This window comes from Nelumbo lutea, chromosome 1, assembly GCF_056320005.1.
Source record: "Nelumbo lutea isolate HS-2025 chromosome 1, American lotus-T2T, whole genome shotgun sequence".
Lineage (NCBI taxonomy): Eukaryota > Viridiplantae > Streptophyta > Magnoliopsida > Proteales > Nelumbonaceae > Nelumbo > Nelumbo lutea.
Window position 1 is genome coordinate 7,082,300 of NC_142684.1, and position 25,318 is coordinate 7,107,617.

At 33.2% G+C, this 25,318-nt stretch overlaps 1 protein-coding gene across 1 annotated transcript; it reads right to left on the reverse strand.

Moving 5' to 3' along the window:
* Window positions 1–5,722: 5,722 nt before the first annotated feature.
* On the reverse strand, window positions 5,723–15,649 carry LOC148873367 (calreticulin-3-like). Its single transcript, XM_088963927.1, has 14 exons — window positions 15,365–15,649; window positions 14,737–14,844; window positions 14,165–14,357; window positions 13,106–13,364; window positions 12,728–12,784; window positions 12,579–12,626; window positions 11,389–11,475; window positions 11,241–11,298; window positions 11,079–11,146; window positions 10,327–10,422; window positions 10,184–10,240; window positions 8,517–8,618; window positions 7,311–7,343; window positions 5,723–5,994 (listed from the first exon to the last, which is right to left on the reverse strand). Exons 1-14 carry the CDS (start codon window positions 15,474–15,476, stop codon window positions 5,983–5,985), a joined length of 1,290 nt encoding a protein of 429 aa, XP_088820053.1. The 5' UTR covers window positions 15,477–15,649; the 3' UTR covers window positions 5,723–5,982.
* Window positions 15,650–25,318: the final 9,669 nt, after the last annotated feature.

Below are 25,318 nucleotides of genomic sequence, written 5' to 3' on the forward strand. Positions count from 1 at the left end.
CTAGTACGAGAATGCATGGGCTCGGCTCTCCCGAGGCCCTACCACTTCACCTTCCCAAAAGGCCGATGTGTGCCAACAACCTTGTCCCCTTGGCCGAAGCCGAAGTCTCCGCCCCGGCATCGAGAGTGGGGGGCAAGTGATGTAGGGTAACCTGGCCCAGTCCATTACGGGTTGGAGGGCCCAACCCACGAACACCATCCAGGGTCCCGGTCCAACACGACAGGGGCTACCCTGCTCCCCTCGTACAGAGCCAATAGCGATGTGCCCCAACGTCCCCACTTCTCCCGTTGACCGCCCTCATATGAAGCTCATTGGGGGCGTCCATCTCCACCAACCTCCAAGTAGTTCAAGTATAAATACGAGGTACCCCCCTCCAAGTAAAAGATCGCGGAATACAAACTCTAACTCTAAACTTAAGTGAAGGACCTTACCTCTTGGGAGCCTAGTGCATACGAGCACCCTCTTCAGAGCCCTCGTCTACACCAGATCCCTTTCTTCAACCCCTATACTAACTTGACCATCAGAGCCTCTACCTCGGGTTCTCACCCGGGGCCTCTAACATCTACTGTCTTGTAGAACCTCAGGTTACTAAGGACTTCACCACTTAACTGGCCGCCCTCGGCTTCTACAGTACTCAGAGATGATCCGCCTCGGCCTACGACTCTCAGCCTCGGCACACCTCCTCTGAACCCCTCAAAGCCATCGGCCACCCTTCAAAGCTCATGAGTGTTTTTACCTTGTTGGCCTTGGCCAATTCTGGTAGCAACAGTATGCATATTGTATTGGGAAGCTTGGATATAGGTACAAATATGAATACACTTTAGATACACATAAATATGGTGGGAATATATGGATATATTAGGGAAGCTCTTACAAATTTTACACATACATCAATAACACTAAATTTAAGATTTAAATAACTATGAATAAAGCATATATGCATAGAAATGCACATTTTAATAGTTTATATGAAGAAATGCATTAAAATCAATAATATTGAGAATTTAGAGCATGTAGATATCATACAAGAACTTTACTAGAAATACATCCAACAATGTTTGAACTTCCAATCTACTAAAAATTCATAACAAGACACATCAAACTGTTGTTAGTTCAATGAGTTTGATAAATTATTAATAGATCCATCTTATAGTTCTCTCTTACTATGAGAATCATCTAGAGTATATAAAATAAATTATTATTTTTTATTTTTTATTTTTCCAAACATTAAGAGAACTTTTCTTTGACATAAACTGTTTTTAGATCAATGTGTTTAATGGATCACTGATAGATCCATATTATAGTTCTTTCCTTCAATGAAAATCATTTATGACATATAAACAAATTATTTATAGTTCTTTCCTTCAATGAAAATCATTTATGACATATAAACAAATTATTTTATATATATATATATATATATATATATATATATTGGAAAAATCCATAGACCTAACAAATTTAAAGCACTAGTTTAATTAGATATACAACAATGATCCAAACCACTGGGATATATAGGTTCTCACATGCACTCACCTATCTGCAAGCTCTTCAAGGTAAAGTTAGTGGGTCTCATTTACACCCTCCTCTCTCCCCACCTCTCGACCTCCTCGTAATGTATATAATGTAATATGTATTACGTAAAAAAAATCTGCCTATAAAACTGTTAAAAATTTCAGATAAATATTAAATAACAACTCATTAACCTATGCCAACAACAATTATAACTTTTGACCCTTTAAATAATCGGTACGATATAATTTCAATGTCACTTGGGTGGAAGTAGTAAAAAATGATTTAAGCATCCATAATTTATAGAATAGAGCATAATGGTGAAACATGATTCATATAGCCAATCCCATATGGTTGGATGCAAAGTTCAAAATTTCACAGCGTATCGGCCTGTATCAACCGCTACATATGCCCTTAGCTTCAATCAGAATGATGTACCATATGACATTTATTATAACTGAATAAAATACATACTTGATTCATGTTATAGTGGTGTATTTCTGTGTAATACCCTTAAACTGAACACTTATGAGACTCGTGTTAGTTTAGAATGTTTACAGCCATTGGATAAGTCTAGGGAGATTTGTCCTGCTAAGGCTGACATTGATGTGCTGCCAAGTGTTGGGGTGGCCTGTCTCAACTTCCAAGGTGAGACCCGAGGTACATGCAGTGTAGGTTTACGTGAAACCCTGAACCGAACCAGATTTCCAGTATTGCCCTGGACCTTGGTGATTAGTGGGCAAAATTGAAAAGTTACATCTGACCCCTAGACTCGATTATGATATTGCACTAGGTGTCAGATTGGGCTATCTTTGATAAATCAATCAGTGAGATCCTTAGCGGGGGGTCAACCTAGGTATGTTGGGACAGTCCAAGAATTCATCTGAGTGGGTGATCATAGTGATAGGATCAACCCCTTTGTCGGACAAAGGTAATGATCGGGGATGCACTCTCTCTGATGGAAACCAAGATTACCGGCAACCGATTTCAATCGTTAAATTTGTTTTGCAAAATATATTTATATATGGATATACATATATATTACAGTTTCAAAATGTTTGCAAAATGTTTTAACTCCTATGATCCATGTGAGTAGAGAGTGCAACGCTGTTCCTTGCAGCCGAGGGAGAGGTCCTCTCTTGTGGGGTGGTGTTTGATCATTATGGGCTGAGAGGTTAAGTGTAACACCATTGAGGGTAATACCTGATGGGCTAATCTTGCATATGCCCACAGTCTTTGGGTTTTTATAAGGTGGCTTGGCCCAAGGATCACTTAGTGTAAATGTTGTGCCCACTAAGGAGTCCATGTGATGGGCTTCAGGGGGTTCACTATCTTTTCAGTGAATTCGGCCAGGCCTTGTAACAGAAGCTAGGCTGAACCCATGTGGCTGATGTGTAGATCAATGTTTAGGTCCCACGCCATGCAAGGAAGCTCAACTGGGCAACCGTTTGAAAGGTTAGTGAGCACATAGACTTATTGGGCCTAAAACCCATTTCGAATGGGTTTAGTTGGACTAATTAAAGAGAGGGGTGGATATGGGATTGGATCAGCAGATAGGATGGGTCTTAACCTATCCACTCAGAGAGTCTAGATCTGAATACAAATTTAGATCTAGAAACCTCCTAATGATATTAAGAGAGAGTTGATCCAATCTGCAGATAAGATAATGATTTATTTGTATCACTTAAAGAGAGTTCAGATTCAAATAAGGATTTGAATCAGGAAACTCCTAATGAGATTAGGAGTTGATCTCTTTAAGCCTATAAAAAGAGGAGGGGGCGAACCATTCAGTTCATCCTAGCATCCCCCAGCATCCGGAAATCAGATCTCATATCACTCAGAGAGAAGACAACAACAGTGTGACTGCGCCATCTTCTCCCTGTATTCTCCTCCAGTTGCCGCCATAGCCAGTTTGACCTCCATTGTTGTAGGAGCGATCAAGAAGCGTTCTTGATATCAGTTTTTGGTGAAAAACTGATTGGGAGTCGTGCTCACCTACCCTCTAGTGAATTCTTGGTGAAGGATTTGGTTCTTTGGAAGAAAACTATTGATTCTGCTACACCCTGCACTGTATCATCTTCAGTAGGAGCAGTTTTTGGATCATTCTTTGGGTGTGAACACCTCCATTGGAAGATATTATTTCTTCGTATCATGTATATCCCTCTCCTACTATTTTGGTTCAGATCTGGTTCGGTTCTTGTTTCAAGATTGATCATTGAAAATTGCAGTTTTTCTAAAACAGGGAATGCGATTCCTAGATGAGAAAGAGAAATTTTTGAAAATTCACCCTACCTTCCTACAGGGTTCGGCCTTCCATATGATGGATCTCTCATCCCTTCATATAAAACATTTGTATTGTGTTTTTTCATCATGCCAACCCTGTATTGTGACCGTATTGGGTGTGTATCGGACCTGTATCGAGGCGTATCGGGGTGTATTAGGACCGTATTGACCAATACAATGCGGTTTTCTATATGCAAAAAACAAAATAATTTTTTTTTTAGAAAAAAACGCTTTTAACTCTCTCCAAAAGCCTTCTTTTCTCTCCCAAACTCACCAAATCATCCCAATACATTTTTGGATTGTAAAATCTTAAAAAAAAAAAAAAAAAAAAACCCAAAACAACCTCTAAAACTCAAGATTTTTTTTGTTTTTTTCAACTTTTTACAAAAAAAATGCAAAAATAAATAGTTTTCTTCAACTTATTTGATAGTATGTTACAATATTTTGTGCTTTTTTAATGCTTGGAAATGCTTATATATATATACTCTTTTTATGTTGAAAATCCCTTTTTTTGTATTTTAAATAGATGTACTTATTTTTTTAAGACAGTTTTAAAATAAAAAATAACCAAAAAATAATATTTTATAGTTTTGGTGTAATTTGCCCTTGAAGAATAATTGTTTCATAGATCTATGAGTGATCTACCATATCTATAGATCTATTAAAATTTCTGAAATATTTATTTTTTTTATTTTTGTAATTTTTTGAATAACAATATTTATTTTTTCAACTTTTGTAATTTTAAAACATTTGTTTTCCAATTTTCAATTCATAAATCTATTGAAAATTATTTCAAAATATTTGTTTTTATTTTTTGTAGTGTTTATCTTGTTTTGTAATTTTTGGTGTGATCTAACCATAAAATTATTTTTCTATTACATTTTAATTTTTATTTTTTGTTATAATTTCTGTAATAAAAAATGAAATAATTGTTTGAATAAGAAATAAATAATTATTTAAACAATTATAGAAAATGTTTCATTAAATAAATATTAAGCTTATATTTTGTAATTATAACCTTATTAGAGAATATTCTTATGTCTTCTTATGTTGATTATGACATTTTTTTTCATAAAAATTATTAAAGAACATGATTTTATATATATAACTCATTTAGGCTCTATATTTAATATTATTGATGTATATTTATGATATACTGGAGTATGAGTATCTATTTTGTTTTTATATGTTTTCATGCATATCTTAATTATTTGTGGTATCCAAGTGTATCCAAAACGTATCTCGATATATCTCTTAAATTTGCCTTTCCAATATACTTAGCATTTCCAATACTAAAGCCCTTGTCAAATTCCATTAAAATTGCTAAAAATGATATTTTTTTATGGATAAAAAGAGGAGGATAAAACCAAGAATATCAAAAATAAAATATATGATATCACCCAAAAAATTAATGCGATGGACCATGCTTAGGTTTTGGAACCTTATAACATGCACAAATATCAACACCTTAAACCATGATTAGGGTTTGAGATAACATGGAATTAGTTACAAAGCTACATCAACCAGCAAAATTAAAAAGAAAATAAAGAAAGAATTAATTAATAATTAAGTTACTATTTTAAATATTAATAAGATTTGTACCAGCTTATTAACATATGCATGCAAAGTTTAATTTTAACCCTAAGGCTATGTTTGGTTTGAAAGAAAAAATAGGAAAAGGAATAGAAAGATATGAAAACCCTATAAAGGTTTTCCTGCCTTTCCTTTTCCTACTATTTCCTTTGAAACCAAACACAGCCCAAGTATATCTCATAGTCCATATAAAAAATATTTTCTCATGCATTTATACCGTCTTATTGATTTGAAGTATTTTGAGCATCAAATTTAATGTTAGCTAATGTACGTTTCGGGATTTATTGTCTCTATGCCATATCCACGTATCATATTCATATCTACGCATTCCAAAGGCACAAAATTACCTTTCCATTACTCTTTCCGATACCCTTACCTTGAACCTTTATCAGAGTGCTAGAGGCATCAAAGCAAGATACATTTGGCATGACACAATTACAACAACATCCATACAACAATGTGTAGACTGGTACAACAAAAGGGTGTCAAATACTTCTCCAGGGGAAGAATCAGATGAAATGGCAGTCATTAAGCTTTAAGCCACTTTCTTTCCAAATGATACAGAAACACAAACGAAAATTGTGGGAAGCGTCCTCACAGTTCATCCTGCAAGAGTCCGGCAGATAAACATCAGCATGGAAGCATGATCTAGATACAAGTTAATTGAGATAAAAAGGAGGACCTGCACTACACTAGTTAGCATGAAACACCACTACCATCACCAATGTACCTCAACTCAAAAGGATAATCTAAATGGTGTGCAGTACTGGTGCTGCACATCATCAGTTACTGCCTTTAACTTGTAATGTACAAGTTTCAGAGTATCAATCAATATCACACCCAAAGATTAAAGTATTAGAAACGTAAGGTGTATCAAAAAGAAAATTTTAAAAACTATTGGGATACGCTTTGGATATGTATGGATATGGACGAAAAAAAACAAGATATACATTAATATGCTAAAAAACTCAAATAAATCCTAAAAATATATTAATGATGATAGTTACAAGTTTTATATGATTGTAAATAAGTTATTTAAAAGTAAAAGAGAATGGGCATGGATTAGTGGTGAACCTCTAGTTGTTAAAGCCTAATGGCTAAGGTTCGAATCTTGCTATTGCTATACTAACAAAACAAATTTAATGAGAAAGAGGGTTATTACTTAATGAAATTAATGAGAAGAGATTTCTAATTAGGCATTAAAATTGAAATTGAAATTTAAAATTATGCATTAATTACAAGAGCACTTAACTAATTAATGAGAGAGAAATTCCACTTAAATATAGGAGTAAATACAAAATTAATGAGGTAATTCGACCCTAAATATAATTTAATGAAATTAATGAGAGATAAGGGGACTTCTATCGGGCTGTATAGGCACTAAATTAATTTTTATACATTTGTACGGGAATGATAAGTATCGGCCGATACAGTCCAATACGTTGCAAAATTTTGAGCCTTGATCACACCATATGGGTACAATACGTATAGGTTTTGAGGGTTAGCAATAAAGTAGATACTTAGAATCAGGGCCTTTTTAATGGATACTTTAAAATGAAACAAAATATTTAGGAATGAAGGATATGGATACTTTAAAATGTTCATACAAGGAAAAAAAAACTTGGGAGGTTGCCCCATGATAAGTCATACTTTGATATCATGAGAAAATCTCAAGCTGACAAGCTTGACATTGCGGGTTTGTATCCAGTCCAACACTCCCCTGATTCCAGATGGCCAGGACCAACATTGGGTAATGGCTCTTGTATACTTAACCTGTATCTCCCTCTTATTGTCAATTAAAGAAAAAGTGTACTTTGCAAGCCAATTGACATGATAATGAATGAGGCAGCATAGCATGGCATAACCAAACTTAAAGTGGATGCAAGAAGAAAATGAAGGTTATCAGAAAGTTGCATGCTTACATGGTAATCATCCAAATCAACGCGGCGGTCACGCTGCAAAGAAATTGTTTAAAGTTAGAAAATGTATTCCAGAGCCTAATTTTGTAATACAATTCATAACTTCTTTTTTCGGGTGGGATGTCTACAAGCCCACATACTGAAAATGGAAATTATATCATAAACAGATCTACCCAAAAACAAATCCACAGTTCATATTATAGGGAAAACATCACCAGAAGTGATCATGGCTCGATAGCTGGTCTCCAGTAACAGTCGGCAATACAGACATGCCCTCTTCTCTTTCATTTCTTTTTAATCAGTTTGGGGCGATGTCAAAAGTGGTCATGGCTCAAAGAGTGTTCTCCAGTAACAGTCAGGACTACAGGAAAACTACTGGCATAATGTCATCAAGAAGATCTACAATGATACATACCCCTTTCTCTTTCATTCCTTTTTATTAAAGTTCTTCATGAAGGAATACTTATAATGCAGTGAAATAATATTGTCGTATTTACCTGACCATCATTTGGTTGGGTGGAGGCTGGAGAGCTGCAACTTTTATTATGAAGTTGACTGAAATAAAACAGGGATTTTGCCAGTCGTGCTTGTACTGAAAATTCTTTTTTTTAAGAAAATGCTTGTATTGAAATTCATCTACCTATTGTTAGCTTTATGGTTCTGTCTTGTTATCAGCAATGATGTTATCTTTGCATCCGCAACATGTATATTATATTTATCTCCAGTTTCTACCTTAACCAGTGTAAAACTAAATGTGTCACATTCACTGGAGAATTCTGAAAAGCAACAAACCTCTTGAAAAGGAGAGCATGTAATTTGAAACTGGTGAATGTGTAATCATATACCAAAAACAAAAAACATGGATGGATCAAACTTTACAACATTATAGATAAATAACTTTAGTAGTTATTAATTGACTGTTTTTAGTTTACCGAGTTGACCTTATCAATTAAGACGCCAGCAAAATTCTGTTAGTGCTTTGTTTTCTCTTTACTTGGAAATATAACATTTTTCTCTTTTAAATCCAGCAACTCCTATAGTTCTGGAATAACTGCTAAAACTGTTTTTGTAACAAAAGACCAACTACAGTACATGCAAGTCTATTTCAACTAGGTGAACATCAAATTATATGTCAGAAAACTAGAAAAGTAAAACATAACAAATATGAATACTGCAGTTCCTAACAAATATGAATACGAGAAATCATACCCTTCTATATCTGTCCCTATAACGCTCTCTGTCCCGGTATCGTCGATCATGGTCTCTCTCTCTTCTCCTCCGTTCACCTTCCTCTCGTGCTCGTTGAGCTTCCTGTTGATACTTCATTATTAGGCAAGTGGTTTTTTGAGATTCAATGAACAACCAGATTGTGGAGGGAAAGGCTTGTAGCAAAATATGAAATGAGGAATGATGAATATGACCTAGGTGAATTCAGTCTTTCATTTGTGATGGACAGCCTATCACAAGTGGAATTAAAAATGCTGTCCCCAATTCACCAAAGGAATCAGATATAAAATATGTTGGCCAGCCAACTAGAAACCAACGAAAGAAGAATTAAAGATACTCTACATGCTTTCTTTCCTAAGAAAATGGCAGCCTTACAAGTTGTGGCTGATTTTGCATTGAGAGGGATAGAAAATGCAAATTATTTAGGACTAGGCTGCCCTAGCCCTAGTTTATGGGGGCAGAATCTTCTCGGCTCTTTGAATTTTTTAAGCCCATTAGGTTTAAGGAATTCTCTTAAGAGCTGAGTTGCTTTTTCTTTTTTTTCTTTTTTTTTTCTAAGTTGTGTGCAAGCCTTCCAGCTGGCCTTCTTCAGGATGTGAGTCGTCTGCTAATAGAAGCAACACGGAAGGCCTGTTTGATTCATTGCCAAGTTCTTCCATGCCTTGCCATTTCTTTCTGGAAACAGAATTTGATTCTAACCAGAAATAGGAGGGAAGGAAACAGCTTGGAAGAAATGAAGAGTGTTGTTTGGTATTAAACAAGAAACAAAAATTCTATAATAGAAAGAGGAATTTTGAAAAATGCATTTGATTCGACATTTGGCTAAAATATTTCTCATTGCCACTTTTTTGGATATTTCATGTTATTTAAATCCAAAAATACATTGGCGAGTCCCATTTGACATTGTTTTATAAAAGTTGAACATATATAAAAATTCTCTATAAAAGGATCGTGGGTCGCACAACAAATTTGAACATCACTGACTGGCCCTACGTATGTGGGACATGTCACCACACTTCCTCCAAATTTGAACATATTTGAGAAATTTTTATAGGAAGGTTTGGTGGGTCCCACATGAGAAATATGTATTCCCAAATATGAGGAATATGTCATCACATTTCTTCCAAGACCAAGCCAGCTATTGCACAAGTGCAACATGACTTTTGGGCATGGCACACTTGGGCAAGAAATGAACTTAAATTCCTGCCCATTTCTAGATAGAAATTGAACAGGTGTCAATACCAAACATCATCCATGTAAAATGGTTCCTCAGATATCTGATGAGGAGAGCAAAGGCTCAACAGCTCTATTTAACATGTTCAGGTGGATTTTCCAGCTCAGGGGCTTGGAAACAAGACTAAAGGTATCAGGTGTTATATGAGGTTTGCCAGTATACTAAACTATTTTCTTTGCATCTTATTTTTCTGTATCTATGATGCGGCTCCCTGCCATTAAAATTATCTAACAGGAGGATTGTCTTCTATTAGAATTCTCTAAAAGCTCTTTGGTTGTTACTATTTATGAAAAATGCTCGGGGGTTAGGAGTGTATATTTAATTGTTAGGGTTGCACCCTACATAATGGAGCAAAATCTAGTTGAAATGCAAGCTGAAACTAAAGAACATATGAATAATTATAATAGTTGGTCACCTCTTCTTCTCGTGCTTTCCTCACTTTTTCTGCTTCCTCAAAGGCCTCTTTTTCAGTCTGTAATTTGAAACACAACAGAATTATGCACTTTAAACAACACTAAGATAAAATTTACTATTAGAGACTGAAAGGCAAGAGCTGACCTCCCTATTCCTTTCCCATATATCCTGAACAACTTGTTTGGCATACTCAGGGTCATCACAGATTAAAATGTTGTCAAAAACAGAACCAGCTTTCACCTGTACAAATGAATAATGAAATTGCTTTCATCATAAACAGACGAGTATTTCTCACTGCACAAGAGAAAACTGACAAATAAGGGTGGAGTTAGCCTAAGTTAACTCAGGGTCATCACAGATTAAAATGTTGTCAAAAACAGAACCAGACTTCACCTGGACAAATGAATAATGAAATTGCTTTCATCATAAACAGACAAGTATTTCTCACTGCTCAGGAGCAAACCGACGAAAAAGGGTGGAATTAGCCTAAGTTAACTCAGGATCTAAGGCTATCTTTGGTTACAGTTCTGCCCCAAATAATCACTATGTGAAAAAAGAGTTCTAGGCAAAAAGTGATTCTCTTTTGAAGTTATTTTTTTTTGGCTTCAATGAATCAATTCTCATAACGAGTATTGAATCTAGAAAAGGAATTAGTTCTAACAATTTGTATAAATTCAAATTAAAAAAGTGATTCTTTGAATAAAAAATCATTACAATTAATTCTTTAAAAGCATGCCAAACACATCCAAAGTATCCAGCCAATCATCTTATAAAGAGTAAGACAGCTTAGTAAATGTTTTACAAAATATGGCATCCTTCATTAACTGGCTGAGCTAAGGAAAGAGCTAAAAACTGTAATCCTGGTAGAATACTTTATATGTGTTTATGTATCTTACTTGCCAAACTTCAATGCCCACATATTTGATTGGCTTCAACACATAAAGGTCAGGGTCATCTTCAAACTCTGCAAAAATATGAGAATCCATTTGATACTTATTTCCAATCACTAGTCCAAATTTACTTTATATTTTCTAATCATATCAGCAAGAAAAGAATACCTGGGTTGTCAATCCATGGAATCTTCCACTTCCCTTTATAGTTGGGGTTCTTGATTTTCTGTTTTGTTATAAAATATAACACTAGTGAGAAACTGAAAGAAAAGCAACAATACTTTTCACATGTAAATTTTTGCTTCCACAGGCACACCTTGCGTTTCCATGGCCCTTTGTATGCTGGATTTGGTATTTTTGGCGGTTTCCATATGCCATCTTCTTCTTCATCCCAATTATCCGGCTAACAATTGGCACACAGCATGTTAGAAGATTAGTATCATTTTCTTTTAGATCATTATGTAAGGAACCTGAAAATATAATAATACACCACGCTTTCATACAAGCAAACATGATGTTAAATAAATAAAAGTTACTATATACATGGCGACTCCCCCCTAGAGACTTCGGTGTCAGACACTTGTTGACACATATCCAGTGTCCAGGCATATCGAATACATGACTGGTCACATCTTGACTTGTTTAGCATCATTTAATTCTAAAGAAACAAAAAGAAGAAAGAAGCAAAGAAAAGAACTAGTGGTTATAGATGCACTCAACCAAGCTGTGTTTCTGCATTGTGCCTGTTGAATTAGAATTTTATTCAGTCACTGACCAATTTTTCAGAATTCAAAATGAAAACTCCATTCTAGGAATTTCTAGTTCTGTAAAAAACTGAAAAATTGAAGGTTTAAAAACCATGTTTTAAGAAATTCATTATTCCTCTAAAACAAACCAAATGGAAAAATCCGATGCTTCATGAAGAGGGTGTCTAGCATCGTTATGTTTAACTGCTATTGTCTTTAAATAACTAGCTACATCAGGTTTTAGCATAAATGGACAAAAATCATCTTTAGCATAATTGCAGGTATATATTGCTGCAATGCTGCCTATGTATGGCACATTGGAAAATGAAAGGAAACCACTTTTATGGGTTGTCATATTCTAGTTGAAATAATTTTTTTAATAAAAAATATTGCACTTTAAATATCTAGGAATATATGCTATATCCTTACAAAACATGTTTAACAAAAAAAAAATATTGAAGAAATTTAGCTTGTACCATCTACTATGTTGCTGATTATGCTTAAATGCAACAGCACCATGGTGCCAAACACTATAAAAATCAGCACCTTCACTGCCTCCAATTTTAAGTTGACCAAGATCTAAGCATAACCTAACTATTCTCTTGTATATAGTTTGCACATAATTTGGAGACCTATTTAATTGAAGAATGAAATATTTGGCGGTCTTAACACTCCTAAATATACAAATTATCCAGCAATCAGATCAAAGTTAATATGACTTTTATTTGAAAACAATGTAGAATCAAAGAGACGCAAATACTTCTTTAGCCTTCGGATCAGGAATTTCAGCTGGAATTGAGTCATATCCCTGCAGATTCAAGTCAAATTTGTAAGAAGAAGAATGCATGATTTAGATGTAATTTTCTTCAGTGTTACTACAACAATTGCATAAAATAAGCTTTATGATACCTCTGGTTTAACATCATTAGGATCATCAATATACTCTCTATCATCCCAGTTGGCCGGCTGTTCACAAAACAAGTAGATACATAAAAGAATTAATTAAATATAGAACACTAAAATGCTGAGTATCTACTAAAAACTCAAAATTATGACAGTTAAATATCTATATAGCATATCCTACTATTTTATACCATCCATTAGAGTGATCTAACTTCTAACAATTTCAACATGTGCTCTTTCACAAAAATTGATCTTGGAGACTTGGAATTTAGAAATGCAATCCAATATTGGCTTATAGGTGATGGAACCAGTAGATAATTAAACATATTAACAATTAATTGATATTTGCTAGAAATTTTAGGCTCTACAAATCCAAGTTTGTACCTTTTTCGCATTAACGTCTTTAATTTTCCGAGGAGGAAGAATATCCCAATCTGTATACATGCTTCCAGATTCTCTTTCTCGATTGTCAACCAGGACGCTATAAGTTGCATCTGGTCTAAGAATAAATGTGTAAAAATGAGTTAATTTGTCAGTTTCACATTGTAGATCCTTCTTGATAGGATAGTTTTGCCCCTGGTAGGAAACTATAAGATGAAGTTTCTTTGTCTGTGAGCCACATATATCTGGTCCAAACATCAAACTGCAAAATCAAAAGCAAGGGATCAGCCTATAATTCACAAAGTCAAAATTACATCATTTGCCACGTAACATCAAATTCCTTAATGAAATACAAGAAGATACATTAGCACTAGCAGTGTCAAAAGTATCCAAAAATACAATTTCAAATTCAAGATTCGACATAATCAAATCAAACTCAGATAATTCAAATATCATAGTCAGTCAAATTTGGATAGAACCTAATTCAATTCAATAAATATCCATATTCGACTGGTTATGTAATTCATATATACAATATGTAAATATTTAGACATTTTAGGTAATTTATATGTGATATTTAAATTATATAAAATTTTATATACTTTACATAAATAAAATATTTATACTAAATATTAATTACCTAAAATAAATAATCAGTTGAATTCGAATCGAATCAAATATTTGAATATTTAATCAAATCCCTGCTAGAATATTGAATTTTCTAATCAAATTCGAATTCGGATATTGCTTGATTCGGTCCAACTTAGATCTGTTTAGCACATTTGAGGGCTTGAATGACCAAGTACATCCTAATCAAGCTTCAAGGTGACTGTTAGATGAACATTCCATTCACTGGGAAATGGACATGTTTAAAGAACTATGTGCAACTGTACAAAACAATCATATAACATACAGAAAAAGAAATAATGAGACAGGAAGATAAAATGACATTAGGCAATGGATGTCCATCTGCGCACATTGATTTGCCAATGAGAATACCTCCAATCATTCTGGACAAAAGATTACACAGTAGAAAATAGAAGAAGGAACAAAATATTAGACCTGTATGGAGTGTCACCACCAAATTTCTTCTGATTGACATAACCAGAAAGAAGCTTAATGTAACCACCACCACATTCAATGTCCTGCTCCAACTTTATAGAATACTGGACCACCAGAGTTCTGTTCTTGTTGCTGAACTCTGGTATCTTTGCTGATATGGCAAAATGCTTGGCATCTGTTGCTGTCTGAATTCCTGCAAAATTTTGTTTCCCGGTAAAACATATCGTAAGTACACCCGAGATGCCCATAGTCATACGACATAGAGTGTGAACCATGGACTTCTATAGTCTGCCATTAATGAGATAACTTAATAGTCATTGACCAACACTCTAACTTGATAAATCACATTCTGGGTTTGGATGAACAATCAACAAATAGAACTGGCTTCACATGATTGTCAATACGGGACCTAAATTTTGCTCATTTGATCAGTAGAAGCATCGAACTGTTATGAGTTCCCCATGCAAGAGGTCAACCATTATTGGACAATCTAGAATGAAGGTACCTAACTACTAATTAAAATCTCTAACACGATAGAAATGTATAGTTTAAGATGACGAGAGAAAGCATACCTTTATCATCTGGATCACCAGACCATTTCCCTGCTGTGTGCTTAAACGAACCGGCTTTTCCTTCGCTTCTCTTCCAGTCTGATTTAACCCAACGACTAGTCCAACCGTCTTTCCACCATAAGAAAAATAATTGAAATCAGTATAGCTCGGAACAAATCGACCCAAAAAAAGGCCCAGGACACACCCACTGAAAATACCATGGCAACACAAAAGACCCAAGAAATCCAAGAAAAATGCAACCGACCACTGATTAAAAACAACTAATGAACTCATAAAGTGAAAAGGAAATCCCGGTACAAAATAGCTAAATTCATCAGACAGAGAGAGACCAGTGGTAAAATTATCGAAAAGAGAAGTTACAGTTAGCCAAATTTGAAGAATGAGTGAGATGAAGGTACATTTGATCAAAAGTAGCTCCCACAAAGAAAAAAAACCCAAATAGGAGACAAATTTACAAAAAAAAAATGACAAAGAAAAAGGTACAAAGCTTTTGTACAAGAACACAAATAAGAAACAAGCATGTACTAAAAAACTGGCAAAGAGAGAGAGAGAGAGAGAGAGAGAGAGAGAGAGAGAGAGAGAAAGGAAAGGGGTTTTGATAAAAAATAAAGAAAATGTTCGTCAATACCATCGAAACGCTCCTCAAAAATAATCTCCGAAGCTGCAAAACCGACTAAAAATGAAACATGGAGTGTGAGGAATAAAACCAGAAGCTTGATAACTAGGGCTAGCTTCGCCATTTCCGGCAGCCCGATAAAAATGGTTACAGCAAACCAGCGATTATTTATAGAAAAACAGAGTAATCAATCACCCATGATGATGATTTAATTTACGACAATACCACTCAAGGATGACTGACAGTCTGGACACGTTAGTCGTTAGTGTTGGGGATAGACCAGGTCGGGTCATACCCGAAAAACCCTTTGAATCGCCAATTGTGTATATAAAGTTGAAAACTTGGGGCTCGGATTTTCGCAACAAAAGTAATGTCAAATTCATGAGAAGATGTTTCATGATGAGTGGCAGGATTCCTATGCTTTTAGACTCTGTAGAACTTTTGTCTACCCAAAGATTAAAAACAACTTTTGTTTATTTTCAGAGTGGTTAATGAATGTGTTTATTATGTTGTGCTTACACGTGTTCACCGAACGGGCTTCAAACCTGATTTATACTGTATCGCATGGTTTTTAAAACCGGACCGGACCGGAAAAATTGGGAATCGGTTATAACCGATTCCATTTTTCCTTAAATTAGCTTTTTTTTTCTCCAATACTGTTGATTTTGGTCAGCAAATTGTTGAACCGGTCGATTAATCATTCGAATTGTCCAAACCATTTGAACGATTTTGGTTGTTTTTTAAATTTTTTTATCAAAACAGGCTGATCATTCGAATCGAATAGTCAGACCTTTCTAACCGGTAACTGGACCAGACCCCTGATCGGTTCAGTTTTTAAAACCATGCTGTTTCGGGCTTGGGTTTCAATTCAATTTTTGACAAAATTCAACCCGAACTCGACCCATAAATAGGTCTAGTTGTGCCTATTGGATCTAGTCTTTAAATGAATAAACTTGACCGAGATAGGATTTGCTGCAAGTAAAACGCATATGAACACACATGACATCCAGCCACACAAAAGGAACAGTTTTTCATGAACAAGTATGAATAAACTTGACCGAGATAGGTGCCTCACGTACAACCCATCCCCTTGTGCATTAGGAACATTTCTCGTTCTTGTCATGGGGAGATGTTCCCAACTGATGGGAGGGATGGGCTGTGGGGATCTATGGAGAAACCATCCTATCAAACATGGGAGATGTTCTTATGTGTGGTGGTGCTGATCCGAAGATTGATGACTATCTTTGGATTGAGCAGGCACACTCTCCCTTCGGCTATGAGGACAGACATTCCTTCGAGGTGAGTTGGGGAAGCGATTATTGTCCAAGCTTGACGGTTCAACCAGCGGATTACCGTGGCCAAGGGCCGGTACCTCAATGTTCTCGCGTTGGCCTTGATCCTCTGACACCCCAACAAGGCGGTCGCCTTGAGAGGGACCTCCTTCTCGGGGGCAGACTTCTTCCATTCGTTGGGTGAGGCGGTCCAAGCGATCGAGGACGGCCTAAAACTGTTCGTAGGTAACCATGTTTAGATTGTTCCTGGCTCTCCTCACCATGACTTCCGAGTTTACAGGGGTTTTAGACCTAGAGTGTTATTATTGTTTATCCTGGAGTGGGGGTCGTCTTAGCAACCACGTTCCACAAATGGCATCAATTGTTGTCGCGCGGGTTGGCCGAGGGCAACAAGGTAAAATCACTCTTCAGGTTTTGAGTGCTAGCAGAAGACATTGGGGCCTCAAAAGAGGTTGACCGAAGCCGATGACAGCTAGCCGAGGCAAAGTACTCCTTCCGAGGACTACTAGTCGAGGCGAGGTCCCTGGTGACCTGAGATACTACAAGACAAGGAGTGTCAGAGACCTTGGGGTGGATACCTGAGGCGGAGACTCCGACGCTCAAGTTAGTACTAGGTGCGAAGCAAGGGAGAGTGCGAAAGTGCTCTTGGAGAGAGTCCTCAGATGCACCAAATCTCCCTGAATTAATGTTAGGTAGCCAATATAGATGCGGGAAGTAAATGAGTGAATAACGTTGGAGTTACTCCGTTTCAACCCCTTTTAAGGGTAGTTACCTCTTATTTATACTTGAGTGTACTGGTGGTAGGTGAAGATGAACGTCTCGAATGAGAGCTGTATGAGGTCAGGCTGTAGGCTCTGGTGGTACATCAGATAGTTATGTGATTGGCTCTGTACGAAGGCAACAGGGCTTCCTCCTACTGTGGTTGACGTTGGTAGGCGTTAGTGGGTTGGGCCAAACTAACCCACATCAGCTCTCATATGCAAATTTTGTGTATTAACAATATTGTTGCTTTAAACTTTTATATAGCAGCTTTTGGCTTTTGTAAGGTGGTAATTGATCCCTACCCACAAAATTTGGAACAGGTTTCCCTACCCTTTCTTACCTAATCAAACATAGCTTTAGGCAATGTTTGGTTTGAAGGAAAATGTGAAGAAAGGAAGGAAAAGACAGGGAAACCTGTACAAGGTTTGTAAAAGTTTTCCTACCTTTCCCTTTCTTTCCCTACCTTTTTTCCTTCAAACCAAACACTGCCTTAATGTATTCAGATCCATCAGACAGATTATGGATCCTAGTCTTTACTATATATAATGCTGATAGTTATCCTGGCTTCATGTCCACACAAGCATGCAAAAAAATTAATCTATATGTTTAATTTCCTCTCTCTCCACTCTATAGTTATTACATAAATGCATTTTGCACATGCCACTTGTGACCTAATTAGAGCCCATTTGGGAGGGCTGAGCTAAAGATTTGGCTAAACTGGTTCAGCTGCCTTAGAACCTTTGGGCTATTCAAAGAGACTGAAGCAAACAATCCTTCAAATAACAACTGATTTGAAATTTTCATATTTTTCACAGCCCTTTCATACTGGAGTTCGAACAGTCTCTTGCAACCTTGTATTAGGAATATCTCCCCAATTCTTCACATGGATACCTAGTATTTTCTAAATGCGAGAAAATTTATCATCAACCAATTTCTAATGCAAATATGGCCACACATTATTTGATCTGCGTTAAAATATTAAGCCGTTGAAATTTTACCCTAATATGACTGATAAACTCGGCTGATTGAACAATCTGGACCATTGGATATATATGCTACTGTATGGATTTTACAATCCAAATAGTTGTATTCCTTTATTTCCCTTTTCTAATTTGTTCTCTAGACCTGTTTTTCTTTTTGGTAAAAGTTCTCAAGAATTCGGTACTTGTTAATGTGCTCATGCGTTTGATAGAAGTTCTTAAGAATTCGGATCGGGTCCATATTACGATGATGTGAAACCGGCCCGAATTTAACGAAAAAAAAAAACACACTACGGCAATCTAATTGAGGTGGCAGGTCTCCCATACACCAATCAAAAGTCGCCGGATCAACCACTGCTACGCTATCGTATAGTGGCATTTTTGTGTATTTTCTCAAGCAGAGGGATATTATTGTCATCTTGTTGGAAGACATGGGTCTTGATGGTAGTCTCCTCACATTGACTTTTCAAAGTCGCTTCCCAGCGGGACGGGAATTCAGATGCGACAAAATTCCTGCGAAAGAACGCGGTGCGAACCGTCAATTATATCAATCCATTTTATAGGCATGGTGTTTAATTATAACCAATCAATCAACAGAATGATGCTTATAACTATAAAAAATCAACCAGAATGATAAAAAGTGATAAAATTTCACGGAATCATTATAGATTTGTCAAAGTTCTTTGTGAGAATCAGGTGTTCGGTATTGATATATTGCATTTTGAAATGCACCACCATATGTTAAGGTGTTCTGTTGGCTTTTGGTGTGTCGTGGATCGGTATACATCTCAAGCCAATTTCGCATCTACCAGTTTGTATCATGGAATATAGAATTTTTTATTAAGAATGATTTGATGTTTTGCATGATATGTTTTATTTAATTTATCTTACATATTTTAATTCAATATTAGTGAGAGTCCGTGTGATGTATAGGATTTTTTAATTGAATTGTAAATTAAAGTTAGTGGATTTTTTAAAAAGCCCTAGATATTTATAAATATCTTACCACAAAATTTTATCATAGTCATCATTTAGCACTTTATTATATTAAGATTTTAATTTGGGAAATCTCGTAAGCTAAGATATTCATTTCTTAAATGCCCCTGATCATACCATTTATGGACCAATCAAACATCACCAAATGTTCAAAGAGAACAATACCTCTAGAAATCCCATTGTCAGCACTTGATTTCTTTGTTCAATTTGCCATCAAAACCTTAATTCACCCCGAACACCCGATCAAACCATTTCGATCCTTTCAAATTACCTAAAAATCTTCAAACACTGTCATCAAACCTTAGACCTCTTAAAATATCTACCCCTGAAATTTCAACCCAAGATTCTCCTCCGTTTATTCTTTTACCAAACCAAGATTCCCTTTCAAACCCTCCCGTTAGCCTGAAGTACCCACAACGCAAATCTCCTTCATCCTAACACCATTGAATTAATTAGACCATATAATTGAACCCTAGACACACTAAAAACATCTACCCATAAGTTTTCAACCTAAAATTCTCCATTTGCCTCATTATTGAACAAATATTCCATTTCAGATGGTCTTGTTGACCCAAAGTTATGTGATTTTGACCCTCCATTTACACCGAGGTTCTGTTTCAAAGCTTTGCATTGACTAGATCAAGTCCTTTATGAATTTGCCTGATCTTGGAATAATTGGGCCAATCTGACCCTACCAATAAACCCATAATGCTCAAAAAACACCACCCTACCAAATTTTAACAAAAAAGTCCCTCATTCTCCCTTTGTTCCAAAGCTTCGCATTACCTAGATCAAGTGCTTTTCAAATATGCCCGATCTCGGTATAATTGGGCCAATCTGACCCTACCAAACAACCCATACTGCTAAAAAACACAACCCTGCCAAATTTCAACAAAAAATTCCCTTATTCCCCCCTCATCACACCAAGATTATGTTTCAAAGTTAATAAATTAACTAAATCACTACCCCTCTAGACCTACCTAATCTGAGCCTATTTAGGTAATCTGACCACATTAATTGATTTAAAATGCCTAAAAACCCCACATTATAAAATATTAACAAAAAATACCCTTTTTGCCTTCCATATAATTAAAAAGATTATATTTTCACCAATCTCATTTGCTCGTACACGCAAAACCACTATATATACTCAAATCCATCTCCACCCTTCATTTTTTAACCTAAAATACCCATCGTTAGATTAGAATTTTGTTTTTCCCTCCTTAGACCTGAATTAACTAAAATATCCTCGACCTTACCAAAATTACCAAAATACCTAAAATAAATAAATAAATACCATAGTTAACTATGGTTTTTAATGATATTTTGTTATTAATTACGATATTTATTTAATTATTTTATTAATAAATAGTATATGAAAATACTATTAATTAATAAGTGGTGTTTTGAAATAATTAATTAGTAATTATTAATTAAAAATATTTTTATTAATTATGGTATTTAATTAAATAAATGTCATAATTAATTAATAAATATTGTCAAATAATGTATTGCGAATGCTGTTAATTAATTAAATAGATTAAATATTTTAAAATATTGTAAAAATGTTAATTAAAATTGATAATTAATTAAATAATTCATTATAGGAGAGGGGGAAATGGAGTGATGAGGTGGCTTCACAAGGGAGCAAGAAAGGCTAAAATGAAGAGTGTCTGAGAGTTATCGAATGGGGTAAGGGGGAAAACTCAGGCCATGACGTGGCATGTTTCTACTTTAGGATATATGTAGATAGATAGATTGAAAAATTTCTATTAAATAACAAAACAAAAATAGATTTATACATAAATATTGAAAATATATTTATCACAAAAATACAATAAATATAAAATTTAGTATATATAAATATATTAAGATTTTAAAATTATTATTAATAAATATAAATTTTTTGAAAGTTATTTTCTAGAATTATTAATTGATATAAGTAAAATAATGTTTTTATTATTAGTACACTTGTAATTGCAGTTATTATTTTATTTTCTAATATCTATTAAAAACAATTTTTTTTGAAAGTTATTAACTATTTTTGTTATTTGAAAGCTTCAAAACCTCTAAATTATTTAATCCATTTTCACTATTTCAATAATATTTAAAAATTAAATTATTTATATTTTATATTCTTATTAATAAATATTATTAAATCTATTATAATTATTTTTGTGTTTTTGATAAAATTTTTTAGGTTATTACAAAGTTTCTTTATTTAATCTATTTTATTTGTTTTTAAGTAGTATTTAAAATATGATTTAGTTATTAATTTTTAATATTTAAAATTAGTTATTTACAATATTATTCATTTATTTAAATAATATCACTATTTATTTATTTCAATAGTACTTATTTATTGAATTTCATAATCCATGAAATTATAAGTTATATTATTATTACATAATTTTATTATTAATTTTGTAAATATAAAATTATTATTAGTTCAAATATTACGAAACCTATTATATCAATTTTCTACTTTTAATAAAATTTTTAAGTTTATTACATAATTACGTTATTTTAACTATTTAAAATTTAGTTACACATTTAGTTATTTTAACTATTTAAAACTTAGTTGTTTAAAATTTATTGCATACTTTCATTAATTAAATTTTATTTATTTTAAAATTATTACACAATATTAAATATTTTTCTATATAATATTTTTAATATTTTGTTATCTAAATTATTTAGTTATTGAAAATTTTAAATAATGTTTTTTATTTTAAATTTTTATTATTTGAATAATATTTAAAGTGAATAATTTGTAAAATTATAATTTATATTGTTAGTACACCATTTCGTTATGAATTTCATAAAATTATTAAATTATTAATAATATTAATATTATTAAGTGTATGATTTTTTTTGTGTTTTTAATAAATATTTTAAAGTTATTACATAATTTTATCACAATACTTAAATAATTCTTAAATTTTTTATTTCAAGCTTTCTTTTGATAGATATAGATGAAAAGTGGGGGAAATGATAAATAGGAATTAGAGATAATTTAGGAAATAAGTATGAATTATATATAATTTAGGAGAAATTAGGGGATAGTGTTGCCACTTGGTTAGATTAGATTAAATTTTGGTGGAGATAGATTTTAGGAATAGTTTTAGGAAGGAATATCCAAAGGGATAAACATAGAGGAAAGAGGGGCGGGCCAGACATGATGAGGTATCATTACGAGAGAGGAAGAAGGGAGTAATGAGGTGGCTTCATGAGGGAGGAAGGAAGGAAGGCTAAAATGATAGGGGTTGTCAGGCCATGACGTGGCATCATTCTACTTTAGTGTATATATAGATGTGTATATTTTATTACTTTTTAATTAAATATATATATATATATCTATATATTATTAATTATTAATTTTATATAAAATTAGTGCTCTTGACAACCTAATGATTTTTTTTATAAAATAAAATATTGTTTTTTTTCTTTTTAACAACATAGATCACCTTACATGTTGTTAGGCCTATTACCGATACCTGAAAATCTAAGGCCCATTTGACATTTAATTTGATGATCTCAAATTCAAATGATGTATTTATGTAATCCAATCAGATTCGGATTTGAACCCATCTAAATCCAATTATATTGTAATATTTATTGATTTTAATATATAAATTTTATATAATTATACTTTAAATTGTAAAAATATATTGTATATATTATATTATATATTAAAATAATTAAATTTTAAAATTTGTTGGTATCTTAAAAAAGTTTATAGCTAAGTCTGGTTAAGTCTAAATCCAATCCGAGTCCATTAGGATTTGAATTCTAATACGAATCTTTAAATCCGATTTGATCCGAATGCAGGTTTTCATTAATTAGATCAGATGTGGATTTTACTTCATCTTATCCAAGTCTGATTTGATTACAACCCTACATGTTGTAGATGAGATGCATGGAATCAAAACATAGGGCGTGGATTGAAATGCACCACACCTTGTAGAAATGTAGTAGTGTGGTTCAATCCACACTTATTCATCTACGGTTCATAACAACTACCATGTTGGGGTATGATGCGTTCTCAACCACACCACAATTTAACATACTTAAAGTATTATTTTATTAAAGTGACAAATACTTACATTTCTTAGTGGTCCACTAGTAGGCCATGTGGAAAAATCATAAAGTTAGAATAATCTGAAACATATAAGGGGACTTTTCTTTTTCTTTGAGAGGTCAAAGTATAGGAAAGGCTTATCAACCATAAAATCCCCAACCTTATTGCAATCAAAATTTGATCTTAATTCTTTGCTACAACCAACAATGAGACCTTACCAATCAATTTGTTCACACCTTGTTAGGGGATGTTTAAAACTAAATTAATAACAAATCTCTATTTATTGTTGTTTTCATAACAAAAAATAAAAAAAAAAAGAAAAACTTGAGTATCTTAAAAACCCTTTGTGTAAATATTGGTATGAACAAATTATTTTTTAAAAACCAAATTTACTGATATAAATAAATTAATTTTCAAAATATTTTGAGTTTATGAATAATTAATTACTGAAAATATCAACATTTTTAGTAAATTACATTTTTTTTTAAATTGGGGATTCCTATGAATCCCTGTCCTCGCCCCGCCCCGGCCCCGCCAAAACAATCCCCACCCCAACCCCATCGGGTTGGGGAAGTCAGCTCCTCATCGGGGATGGGGAAAATTGCCATCCCTAAAAGTGTGTTCTAATAAATGACCCTAATAGAAACACATAAGAGTATACAATTGTTTTATATCTTCAACTTTTTAAGTAATTAATAATTATTCATATTTTATATAATACTTTTAATAAAATTTTTATAATACAAAAATAACAATAAATAATTTTAATTAGGTTTATTTATCAAATTGATGAAACCGACCAACCCGATTAACTTGACCCAAGTTGGTCAGTTTTCTAGTATTTTAGGTTGGCTTTGGTTAAAAAATTTCCCAATTTGACCAAATTGGATCAGTTTCACTTTGGCCATTTGTAAACCAACCCAAACCGATACAACTTGCGTGGGTTGATTTTCACAAAAGGTAAGTTGGTTTCAGCTGACCAACTCCCTAACTTGACTAGGTCAATTTGGTTGGCCAAATAGCCTACAATTGAACCGAACCAACTCATGAACACTCCTAATTTTAGTTAAACTAATAGTTTTATCTCTGATAAATAACAGTAATTTAATCTCCAATAATTATAGAATTACAAAAATTACAAATAGTTTAATCTCCAATTCTTGTAATTATAGAATTACAAGAATAACTAAATATTGAAATTAATAATAATTTAATATTTTTACATAATATTGTAAATAATTACTTTCACTTATATAAAGTAATAATTCAAGAAAATAACTTTCAAAAAAATAATATTTATTAATAAAAATTTTAAACTCTTAATCTGTATTTATTATATAGTTATATATATACTAAAATTAATATTATTGTCTTTTGTGATAAATGTATTTTCAATGATTATGTATAAATTAAATTAAATATTTAAATGATGTATAAAATATTTAATTTTTTCATTTAAATTTTATTTATTTAAAGCTATTACATATTATTAAATATTTGAAAAACATTTAAATTGTTAATCTGGAAAAAACTTAATTTAAATTCTTAGTACATAATTTTGTTATATATTTTGTAAAAATATAATATTTTTTGTGTTTTGAATAAATATATAATTTTGTTAGAATATTTAAATAATTCTTAAATTTATAATCGAAACTTTCTTTAGATAGATAGAGATAAGAAGTAGGGGAGATGATAAATAGCAAATAGAGATAATTTAGAAGATAATTAGGAATTAGAGAAAAATAAATTATTAATTTTGTTATTTCAAATTATGTTAGATAATTAATTAATAATTATTTAAATATTATATTATAATTATTTTTCCTCTTTGAAGAAAATTTTTAAATTTGTT

Bases quoted from the DNA above. Each gene is read 5' to 3' on its own strand.
- LOC148873367 (XM_088963927.1), bottom strand. From the start codon at position 15,476: ATGGCGAAGCTAGCCCTAGTTATCAAGCTTCTGGTTTTATTCCTCACA. The intron at 8,619-10,183 runs GTGACCAACTAT...AAGTATCAACAG, and splicing joins GGAAAGCACGAGAAGAAGAG to GAAGCTCAACGAGCACGAGA. The intron at 7,344-8,516 runs GTATGATTTCTC...ATTTCTTTGCAG, and splicing joins ATAGGGACAGATATAGAAGG to CGTGACCGCCGCGTTGATTT.